The sequence below is a fragment of the Diadema antillarum genome, unplaced genomic scaffold (genome assembly GCF_040938485.1).
Source record: "Diadema antillarum isolate AM-2024a unplaced genomic scaffold, OU_Dant_1.0 seq00000565_RagTag, whole genome shotgun sequence".
Taxonomy (NCBI): Eukaryota; Metazoa; Echinodermata; class Echinoidea; order Diadematoida; family Diadematidae; genus Diadema; species Diadema antillarum.
This window is the reverse complement of record NW_027271504.1, coordinates 1,775,056-1,787,346: the sequence shown is the minus strand read 5'-3', so window position 1 is coordinate 1,787,346 and position 12,291 is coordinate 1,775,056. Positions and strand designations below refer to the sequence as shown.

General features: G+C 39.9%; 1 protein-coding gene across 1 annotated transcript in view; it reads left to right on the top strand.

Moving 5' to 3' along the window:
• The window catches only part of LOC139735213 (uncharacterized), a 222,108-nt gene that overhangs the window by 41,875 nt on the left and 167,942 nt on the right, over positions 1–12,291 (top strand). Inside the window, 9 exon segments of the mRNA XM_071645971.1 lie at positions 983–1,157; positions 2,031–2,359; positions 3,192–3,347; positions 3,895–4,036; positions 4,545–4,724; positions 7,490–7,701; positions 8,569–8,743; positions 10,874–11,196; positions 11,974–12,129. Coding sequence (XP_071502072.1) covers positions 983–1,157; positions 2,031–2,359; positions 3,192–3,347; positions 3,895–4,036; positions 4,545–4,724; positions 7,490–7,701; positions 8,569–8,743; positions 10,874–11,196; positions 11,974–12,129 — 1,848 coding nt within the window.

The following is a 12,291-nucleotide window of genomic DNA, read 5'->3' as shown; positions in this document are numbered from 1 at the left end:
TGTATGTATTTTTACTTTGTAAACATGATAATGTCAGCCCTGTAGCTGCTAATCATGTGTATCATTCTTTTTATGTGAAATAAACCGTTACTTGAACTTTATCTCGAACTCTGGCTTATTCAAGATTCCTTGTGGAGGTGTTCACCTTTGCCTCCCATCCTTCAGCATGGTCTTGTCTTCTGCTGTTAATCAATTATTCTTTACAAGTTTAATTCACTGACTTTGAAGTTATAGCATTTACGATATATACTATTACATTCACAGGTGTTATCATGGAAGCAATCAATTCAAAGAGACTAAGACTAACAGGCGGTATATGTTTAATGAAGACAGGGTATCAGGGTTTTAGCTGCATGAGTATATTACATGAAATGCCATAAATCTGGACCGATGTAGTCAACAAATTTTTGGGACACAGTAAGAGCTCAAAGTCAATGTACATTGTAAGTCATCATTGTGAGTAAGATTATTAATGCATAGTGGACATAGAATACCATAACTTTGGACCAGCCTGGTAAACAAATTTCTGGAACACACTAAGTGTTCTAAGAGTGAACGGGATTCATACAGAAATTGTCTTAAAGCATTGTTAGTGAATATTGTAATTTCTTTATCAATAAAAGTGCTGGCCTTAATATGAGATAGGAGATAGGAGCCATGCAAATTCAACTGCCACATAAAAAAATTGATGGCATGTCTTTCAATTCCCAGTTGGAAGCATGTTGGCCATAAGGCTACCAATTGCTCCCCGCTATTTTGATGTATAATGGAGAAATTATTGATGGAAATTGAGAGGACTTGCTCAAGAGGGCTGCTCCCCTTCAAAGAAAGAAAGAAACAAGAAATATGTGGTATACCACAGTGTTTGCCTCATCTGCCTTACCAAAATGCATGTATCCTGGCAAGCCCATGACACCAAAACTAACCCATTGGACTACTAGTAACATAACTATGCATGTGCTTTTGCCTCTCTTGCCACCAGTCTGGTGAGTCCTCCATCAGTGCAAACTGCAGTCAGCAGTGCTCCTGTTCCGGGGGCACCGTGTCTTGCGAACCGCTCTCGTGTGACCCCAACGAGGAGTGCGCCATCAAGGGAGGCGTAAGGGACTGCTACTGCCGAGAAAACTACCAGAGAGAAGGGGAAGTCTGTGTCAGAGGTAAAGGGAGTGTCTCCAGCCTAGAGAGGAGCGAGCTTTAGATCTGCGACGTGAACGCTATAGAGACGACACAGCCTCCTGGGTTGAACAATGGGAAACAGCTATCACACATGTGCTGAACAACATTTTTTGCCTTGGTCGTCTTGGCATTTGCGTTGCAGATCTAAAGCTTGCTATGATATGTGTGGTCAGCTAGATTCACCACGGTCATGTCTGTTATTTGATGGCACGTGTGATGCATACAGATTGAATTTACCAAATGAAAATTCAGAAGAAAATTAATACACACAGAGAGCAATCAGTCAGTCAAGCTCTAAGAATGAGCAGGAGGAGCAAGTCTGTCAATGGAAAGGGAGTGTCTCGAGCTTTAAGAGAATGTTTGTTGTCAGCAAGATTGACCACAATGATGTCTTGTTATTGGATGGCAATTAATGCAAACAGTATGAATTTACCAGATAAAACTTCAGAACGAAAAAAATTAATATGTACAGAGAGCAGTCAGTTAATCATAAGCCCTTCGCATTTAAATGATATCCAGCATGCTAACAGGCTTGGAATAAAACCGAGAGAAATTTAGTGTACATATGATATGTGTTTTATTGTTCTCAGAGATTTCTTTGAAAAAGTACAAAAGCTTATCGGTAAAGAAATGATATGGCTTTGACGAACAACAGTCTCATGTACCAATTTACATCATTGTGATACAAATATGCAAAGAGAAAAAGAAAGAGGGAGGGAATTGGAGAGAAGGTGGGGAAGAATGGGACTTAAAAAAAAAAAAACACACCAAAGAACTGACTTGAAGAACAGAGACAATGAAATGCATTGACTATTGGTAAAATGTTTGGGCTTGTAACTCGTCATTATGAACAGCACCTGGCCGCTGCACCGTGAGAGGGGATCCCCACTACATCACGTTTGACCGGAGGCGGTTTGACTTCCAGGGCGACTGCGAGTACACCCTCGTCCGGCCCTGCAACAGCAGCGACCCCTCGGTTGCCGACTTTCACCTGTGGGGTAACAATGTCAAGAACCAACCCTCGGCTCGCGTCTCATTCCTGCGCGGCATCACGCTGGAGTTCAACGGGACGTCGTACTCCATCCGGCAGGGAAATGCGGTCTACGTCAATGGAATAAGATCAGCTGGTTCCTACTTCAGCACCGGGAGCGATGTGGTGATAGAGTGGAGTAGCCAATATGCGGTAAAGCAGATCCCATTACTTTGGAAATTGAAAAATGCAAAATCTGTTGAAATGATGCCATGACTATGCACAAAGAAATGGGTAATTGATTTGCGTCAAGTTTTTTTCCCCCTTGCACGGTAGTTGTTGTTAATAGGATTACTTCAAACTGAAATAAACTGGAACATGAGGGATAATTTTTGAAATTACAAAATGCAATTCACATGTCATCATGCAAGAATTCTCCATAATATAGTAAGACAAGAAATATTAAGCAAGAGTAGGATGATACATGTTTTTTTTCTCATTATCCCCAGGGTTGTGTGATGAGTAGCACTGAGTTCTAGGACATTGAAAGAGAGGGAAAGAGCTTTACAATATATTAAGTGTTGGTAAACTCTTTATGGTATGTTTTGGAGTTAAGATTGATCTATTCCTTGTGCTAGTATCAAATTTTCTCATTCAATAATTGTCTGTCCAGGTAGTCCAGACAGTCTGTGTGGCTACAGATTTCCTGCAAGTTATTACATTACTTTATGCTCTGTGTAGTTAAAAAAACTACAAAGATTTATTGATAACACCTTTCGTGGAAACTAAACCTTGAACTATAAATTACTGTGAGTAAAATGATATCCAAACATTTGCCAACTAAAACTGCATCACCAATATATATTTGATACAGCAGTCAAGATAAACACATAGTCAATTCTCTTCAGTTTTTCTTCAGTTCACTGAAGGATTTCAATTGTTCACTCTTGGGAAAAGTCAACAATGTAGGGTATATTTTTAGCCATCCTTTCTATTCTAAGGACTGCAATTGATGATCTGCGTGCCTTAATCTCTTCCGTTGCAGTTTGTGACAACTTCATTTGGTCTCAGCTTTTCGTACGATGGCAGACACATTGCTGAGATTGACCTTGACTACAGCTATCTAGGCAAGACCTGTGGACTGTGTGGTACATTTGATGAGGACAGTGACAATGACTTTCATGTGCAAGATGGAAGTCAGGTATATGTTCTTGATAGTTGCCTATTAAATCACAGAATTCGCCTAGATTTTGTTGATATTATGAGGTAGCAAAAAAAAAAAAAAAAACACCATTAGATAAAATGTGAAGCTGGAAAATTGTGGCGTGTCTGAAACATACATTGTACATGTATGTCTTTTATCTGCTAATTTTTTCATTTAATGTTGCATTTGAAGAAAAAATCCAGAGAAATCAATGTGTGCAGTTCTATGTGTATGCTGCTGCCTGCATATTGTGTGTGTGTGTGTGTGTGTGTGTGTGTGTGTGTGTGTGTGTGTGTGTGTGAAATACATTAAGTTTATAGACCTCTTGGATTATCCGTTTTTCATACATATGGACATTCCCCTGTGCCAGCTGGTACAAACAATTGAAGCATCTACCTACATCTTTCAAAGTATGTCAGGGCTATTACATCGTAAATCCAAGGGTCTTCCATTGAGTAGTGTAATGTTTACCTCAGATGAGATTGAGTGAGACAGCCGAGACTATTTTGTCGGCATTGATGTTCTCTGTTTTGTGTCCCTTTAGACTCAGTTCTTGACGGTGTTCGCAAACAGTTGGGTCGTTAACCCTGAAAGCTGTAACGGAGAATCTCCACAGCCAGGAGAATGCACTGGTGATCTTCTGGAGGAAGCGCTTGATGTATGCTATATATTCAGTCACCCTGATGGTAAGTAGGCTAGATTGATCACCCGCTTTGTTTCATATTTCAACACACCTCACTTTCAAATCCAAGCAACCTATCTATTCTTGCAATAACTATTTGCAGCTCTTTGAATCAACACCTTTCTTTCAAGTGTAAGAATTCAGGGAAGTTTGATGCTGCATTTAAAAGATGTATTTATGTTCAATTGATTGATCTAACATTTTGTTTGGCTGACCAGCTGTTGATTGTATTGTTGCCAGTTTGGTGCTTGTGCCGATTCCGCAGATCAATTTGCTGAGTGTCACCATTGTGATATCACAGTCCGTCGGGTGAGAATGGGCAATCATCACCAATTGCTAGAATTTGGCCATCATGGTGGCACTGTTTATAAAAACTGTACATCTATCAAACACGAGGTGGTGCTATGCAATGCTGTATTCCGGGGCTATGATGGTACCCCACAGTTCATCAGATGTTCATCCTAGCATGTTGCTGTAAACCATATCCTTCATTTGTCTCCTCATGGTTTCAGGTCCTCTGTCAGACTGCTTTGACTTTGTCTATCCCCGAGACACCTACGAGGACTGCCTCTATGACTACTGCGCCATCGGGCCAGTTTTCGACGTCTGCGACTACATCCAGGAATATGTCTCGAGCTGTTATCAAGAGGGCGTTGACCTTGGAGACTGGAGATCAGAAGTCTCCGAATGTGGTATGTACTGTAAGACCAGGAACATTTGCAGAGTGAGACTTTCGTGAACCCTCGGTATTGCCAGTGCCTATAGGTGCCGTGCGCAGAGCAGCATTTTAGATGCATTATGGGATAGCTCAGGGGATAAACTTACCCCGGTTTTGGCTGCATGTGCACTCAGGTCACATTCTGTCTTTATCCAGGGGTATTTTTTGTTGAAGATTTCTTCGCTTTCCATCATGTGACCAGCACATGGAAGCCCTGCAGTTGTGAACCATGACTCTAGTAATTGAAAATCAGTAAAATTTAGAAACTTTCAACTCTTTTAAAGTTGAATTATAGCCAAGAAAAAAGGAGTAACAATGTAAAGGCAGACAAATAACTCCATTGAATAGTATGGGAACTGAGACGCGTGCAAGACAACCGGAAGTGACAATGGCACCGAGGAATCCCACAGTGCATCTGTGACAGAGCTCTTCAGCGTGCGCAGACGCTTTCTGCACGTTGGAGATACCAAGAATTGGTTTGGTTTGATGAGGAAGTTATTACGGCCATGTTCATCAGCAGGTGCATGGATGAAGTTAAAACTATGGCAGAATATGAGCACTACAGCTCTGAAGAGTAAACAGACCACTGGCAGTGCTGTGTCAACAGTTGCTTGATGAAGACAGACAAATTACTAGGAGTGAAAGAATAAAAAATATTTGGCATTTTTTATTGTTTATTATATCCCTCATGTCAAGTTTCTTGCCATAGGATTACACAGAGCACGAACATGGTGTAGTTTTACTAGCTAGCTACGAGCAGCTGGATGCGGTGCAATTGGTCACTAGCCAGCGTGATATACTGTATACGCTATAATTTTTGCGTACATAAATATTCGCGAATTGCCGCCGTCACACATTTTCGCGAGTGGTTAAATTTGCGATTGGGGGACCAGAGAAAATATGAAGTGGCAAAGAAAGTGTGAATTTTCAACTTACTAGCAAATAAGAATGATATTAGTTATACACTGCATGAAAAAAACTTACCAAACTCTGCGAACTAGTAAGTTAGAATTCAACATTTTTTAAGTGGTTAATTCCATCGCGCTAGATTTCTGATGAGTGGACCCCTTGCGATAATGGATTGGCTCTCTACAGTATTCGTAAGTATAGACGTGGACGTGCTGTATGTACGTAAACAAGCTTAGCCACTATGGTCTGTTCAGTAAGTCGCGACATGGTATACTAGTACTGAAATGTTTGTATCATCAAGGCAAGGGATTCATTTTGGAAGGTAATATTTTCGCATGTTGTTAATTTCGCGAATAGCTCCCGACTCGCGAAATTCGCGAAAAGAAAACCCCCGCGAAATATATAGCGTATACAGTAGTACTTTTGGGAATCCACGATCTGCACCCAATCGTGATCGTGTGATCGATATCTACATTTCTCACACCATAATGTACGCAGTGCGCGTATTAGCGATACTTTAGCTAGCGACGGTCCTGTGGCTTAGCTAGCGTTAGCAGCGCGGTGCGCGACGGCATTACAGAAATCTGTGGTGCGATGGCGTGTGTTGTGTGTAACGTTAGTGTGATCAATGCAGTTCAGCTCAATTGACAAAGTGACTGCTTCAAGTAACAGAAGGACAGCATATCAGGTACGTAGTAGGAATAAACTAAAACCGATTTTGAAGATGATCTGGGTAACGAAGCCGCTTTAGGCCTACTCTAACGTAGTCCTGGACCTCCTCGATCTTTCGGAGTTTTGCACGCTGTAGTGTAGCTCGTGTGTAGGAATCAACAACGTTGTAATATTCGGTGGCCTATATACATACACAGTATACAGCGCAGCGGTGTTGTTCGCTACGCGCTGCACGCACTGCTGCTGCACTGCTATGGCCTAACGTTAGATTTAACATTAAACCTGCACATTTTTCCAAAAGGGAACCTTGTCATCACTCAAGTAAAATGCTCAAGAGGGATATAAAACAAATATCGACTGCTTTCTTTCGGGGCATGGTAAAACTACTTGACCTCGGTGATTTCTCAACAGTGCCATGTCCCTCGACTTCGTCTCGGGACATAGCACTGTTGAGAAATCACCTCGGTGCAGATAGTTTTACTATCTCCCTCTGTAGCAGTCAATATTTGTATACTACCTTGGGTTTGTGATTTCGTAGAATGTAATCTACCTTACCATGTATATGGTGCTATCACATGGCTGTTCTACATTAAACTTTTGTGGACGTGCCTTTGTGCATATTACATTGTAAGTTACAAGACGTTGCATGGCTATTCGGGCAAGGCAGGATTTTGGCAGTTATGCTTAAATGCTCACTGTACTGTAATCGGGAAACTGGCACATATTTGACATAATGCTGCATACTTTTTTTCACACTTTTCATCCATCTTTGGCTGTATATTGATGTAGATTTTGATTCATCCAGGTAGTATGCTAAAAGAGTGCAAATCTGATCGACTGGACTTGTGAAAATCACGGATAGAACAGTTTCGTGACACGATCGTCCAAGTCACTTCTGCAGCTCTGTCTGGCTGGCGAGCATTCACCTGTGGAGGGTGAATGGGCAAGTCACGAAACTGTTCTCTCTGTGATTTTCACAAGTCCAGTCGATCAGATCTAATTTAAACGCTTTTTGCATATTTGGTAGTATTGAATCTATTACAAAAAACCAAACAAGCATTTCTTGTCCATTTGACTTGAAAATTGATGAGGGGTGAAATGAATCTGTTTCCATCTTTTAATAGTTATCTTTGAAATTTGATTGCATTCCACAAACAGCAATAACATGCAGTGGAAACAAAGTGTATCAGACTGGGGCCAGCGCCTGCCAGCCAACGTGTAGTGTCCAGACCCCACCAGCCGACTGCCCCTGGCCCCCGTACGACAGATGCGTGTGCCCAGAGGGGCTGTTGGAGGATGGGGACAGGTGCGTTGGCCCTGCTGACTGCGGTTGCACCTACACCTACGGAGAGGAATCCCTCTATATTGAGGTAATTAGCCAGTTGACTTTCATCGGCCCCATGTTTGCTTGGTATTCAAGTTATTTTGTCAAAAAAATTATGTTTCCCCAGAGAAGAGAATGGACAGAAATGAATGGCATAGATTGTCAAATTGCTTTGTGTGTGTGTGTGTGTGTGTGAGATGTTGTCATAAATTTCATTCAGTAATCACTCAAATTTGATTTGTACAGACTGTATATAGGAAATACAATTTATGAATAAGAATATGACTTATTCAGAGTAAGAATAAAGTACTTGTGAAAACTGGTTACTCTTGTGAAATGTACCACCTCCCTGCACCAAAAAGCCCCAAAGAAAGCCACCCTTCAAAAAAAAAAATCTTACTGTTCATATGTGATGAAACATATCAATATAATTATCGTACAATATATGGATTTTTTTTTTTATAATTTGAATGATCTTGGAAACAAAGTCTCATGAGGGGCTGGTACTAGCAACTGGAAATTAAAAACCAATTTGCAATAGCAATCCTTCTCAAAGACTTGAGAATACATTATACCATGAAAATCTGTGGCAATCAAATTACAGTATTACACATGTCATGTAGTCTTGTTTATAGATACATGTAGTGTGCGAACCAATAGTTAAGCTCAATTGGAAGCATTCTTTTTCAATTCTAAAAATATAATTTGTGTGCCAGTCAGAGATAAAGCAAGTATTGTAAGAGAATGATTTTATTCATTGATTTGGTGATTATATTATATTGAACTGGAGGTACATGTTTCTATTCTCTTGATTTTCAGGACTTTACTGATGATAGTTAGGAATCTTATAAGTAACAAATACATCCTACAGTATCTATGCATATGTTCTTTTGCATTACCTTGTTATTCACAGGCTGGAACAGTGTGGGTCAGTGACAGTTGTGACCGCCGGTGTGCCTGTGATGCAGGCTCACTGACCTGCATGGATATGAGCTGTGGAGATTTTGAGGAGTGTGTGATAAAAGGTGGGGTGAGGGACTGCTACTGCGTAAACAGGTTTGTCCGAGAGGAAGGCACTTGTGTGAGAGGTGAGTATGGTGTCTACCATTAACAAAGTCTTACAATGTACTTCAATTTAAGTATGATCATGAATGAGAAACACCGTCCATTCAATGGATTCAAATTGTGGAGATCGCCAAGTGTACAGCAGGGCTTTACACTTTTTTATGCCTCCGCCACAAAGTGTCGCCGGAGGCATTATGTTTTCGGGTTGTCTGTCCTTCCGTCGTAACGTCCGTGTGTAATGAATTTTGTGGACAGCGTAACTAAAAATATGTTTAAGATATCCTAATGAAACTTGGTATGTATATGCATGAGTGGATGAAGTTGTGCCTATCAACTTTTAGGGGCACATGCTCAAGGTCATAGGTCAAGGTCAAATGCTCAAAATTTCACTATTTCCCCCATATCTATGCAATGCCTGGAGGTTTTTTCTTGAAACTTGGTGTATACATGTAATACCAAATAAAGATTCTCCAGAAAGAGTTTCGAGTCATGAGGTCAAAGGTCAAAGGTCAGAGGTCAAGTGAAAATGTTAAAATTTCACTTTTTTCTCCATATCTTGGAAATGGTTCAAGCTATCTTCATGGAACTTAGTACATATGCATATACTGACTATCGGTGATTATCTAGGGAATGTGGGGGTCATGGGTCAAAGGTCATGGGTCAAAGGTCAAGGTCAACTCCTCTTAATTTCACTTTTTCCCTCATAGTCAAATACAATACCTGCCCGATTTTTCTTGAAACTTTATATTTACATGTATAACCTAACAGAGATTCTCTTGGAAGTTTCTTGCCCAAAGGTCAAAGGTCAAGTGAAAGTGCTAAATTTCATTTCTTGGTCCATATCTCGAAGGTGACTCAAGGTATCATCATTAAACTTAGGACATATCTACAGTTCTGCATGCCTGTTCTACCTGACCATGATTCTCTTGGGAATTTTAGGGTCATAAGGTCAAAGGACCAGGGTCAAAGGTCAAGTTGAAATAAAAAAAAAACCCAAACTATTTGATAGTGAAATTACACTTTTTCTCCATGCCTTGAAAGTTTAATCAATACGTAAACTTATAAATAAAAGGGTCAAAAGTGAAGTAAAAATCCTCAAATCCCTTAATACCTGCGCTCTTAGGCAGTATAGCCATCCATCCAATTAAACCTAGTTGAAGGAAAGTGAACATTCAACACATTTGTGACGAACCTGTCATTTTGATATTTTGCCAATTATTTGAAACTCATCACACATTGTCAAGACATTGTACTGTAGACCTCTTAGGAGAACCATGCATTAAGGCGGAGGCGTACCAGACGCCATAGCGACATTTCTAGTTTTCACTTGTTGTCCATTTGGGCAACTAAAATTTTGGAATTTGAAATGTTGGTGGCCCGAAAATGAAAGGTAGTGACCTGTAATAATTGGGAACATATGAATTCATTTTTCAATTAGCTGCCTGATGGCCAGTTAAGTTGATAGTGTACATACTTGAATGTGATTTCAAAATTAGGTGCTGACTTTGACATATTACATGTATATTACCGACTTTGACATATTACATGTATATTACCGACTTTGACATATTACATGTATATTACCGACTTTGACACATTACATGTATATTACCAATTCATGAAGGAGGTTTGAAAAGTTGAGGCCTTAGCAAAAAGATCTAATTCATAACACCTTTCATGATATCCCTTCAAGAAATACTATTTCTTAATTGTGCTTTGCTGTATTCTTTTCATTATAAAGAAAGGTCACAGGTCACAAGAGATTGTAATTAGTGTCTACAAGGCATCTAAATATCAACCCAAACTCTTGCTTTTCTATTTTTATAAAATTATACATTATGCAGCTTAAGAAGGTCCTTTTTTTGTCTTAAGGATGGATGAACATCTGTTAACTGTTTTGATTTTTGTAGTTTGTTTTGATTGTATAAAAAGAAATGAGAATTAGCTGTTAAGTTTGCACCCACAACCAACCCCATCACAGAAAGTTCAGAAATTTACTTTATCATTGCTTTTCCTGTAGAAATAAGGAAAACTGTAAGTTTTACTTGTCATATTCTCAAACACTATGCAGTACAAACTGTGCTACACATTGTATTGAAATTTTCATTTACATGAAAGGAAAGTTTTAACAACATGTTCTCTATCATGTACAGCACCTGGAATCTGCACCGTGTGGGGAGACCCTCACTACACTATGTTCGACGGTGGTCGTCACGACTTCCAGGGTGACTGTGAGTACACGCTGGTGAGGCCATGCAGCGATCGCGCGGACCTTGTGGATTTCCACTTGTGGGGAGACAACGTCAAGAACAACCCATCGGACAGAGTGTCTTTCCTACGCAAGGTGGTACTGGAGGTGAATGGCACTAGCTATTCGATTGAGCGGAATAGAGTGGTTCTAGTCAACGGTGCAAGGAGGTCAACACCCTTGAACCTCAACAATGGCATCACCATTCGCTCGGACTGGTCTTACGCGGTAAGGGAAAGATAGCTGTATACTTGTAAGTCATATAATCCTCCCAAATTGTGTTTCAGTGCATTTATTAAAATTATTGATGATGACGGAGGAGCACATAAAGAGGAATTCTAGATGATTTTCATAATTTCACTTCATCTAGTACATAAATCGATAGTGCTGTGCATAGATTTGTAAAATTTATTGTGGTCCTTGAACAGATAAAATGCGTCTCTGAAAAACCCAAATTAAATTGCACTGAATGAGGATGACGACATACAAGTGTAGGAGGCTCCCATATTCCAGTAATGTAGCAATATAATTCCATTGCAATACGAGTTCATCCATGTAGAAGTTTCTTCTTTTGTTCTGCTTTCTTGAGCACCCAATCATACATTCATATGTGAATGTGAAGCAGCTATGTCATCATCCTTGTTCATTGCAATTTTGTATTAATTCTGAAAACCATCTTACTCTTCATTGCAATTGCCACTATAGCCAATTTATAGATGTTCAAATGCAAAAGTCTAAAAATCATCCAGAAGTCTCCTTTAAAAATATCCAACTGTTATGAGGATTGAGAATTAGGTACAACATGTATAAAAGACCAGCTACAGAGTGACATGATTTCCCTTTTTATAGTTCTATCATCAGACGTTTGCAGGAGACTCTGAAATTCGTAGAATCTATATTTCCAAGAGCTGAGATATCTATTTGAAAGGAGTTTCGAGTTGAGCTTAAAATTGATGATAAAAAGGATGAGGATACAAATAACTTGATGTCTGATCAACATTTCAGACTATCGAAACATCCTTTGGTCTATCCGTTCGTTACGATGGAGGCAGCACTGCAACCATAGAGGTGTCATACGAGTACTGGAATGCTACCTGTGGTCTGTGCGGAACATTCGATGACGACCGATCCAACGATTTCCGCCTCCGGGATGGAAGTGTTGTAAGTACATATCTGCTCTTTTATCTGTTAACAATAACTAATTCAGTGAGAACAATTTTGGATATGGCTTGATGAACTCATGCACTCAAGATTGTAATGGTAGTAGTGTAATTGTCTTTTGTGAACTTTTGGGGGTCTTTTTTTTGCATTTACATTTTTTTT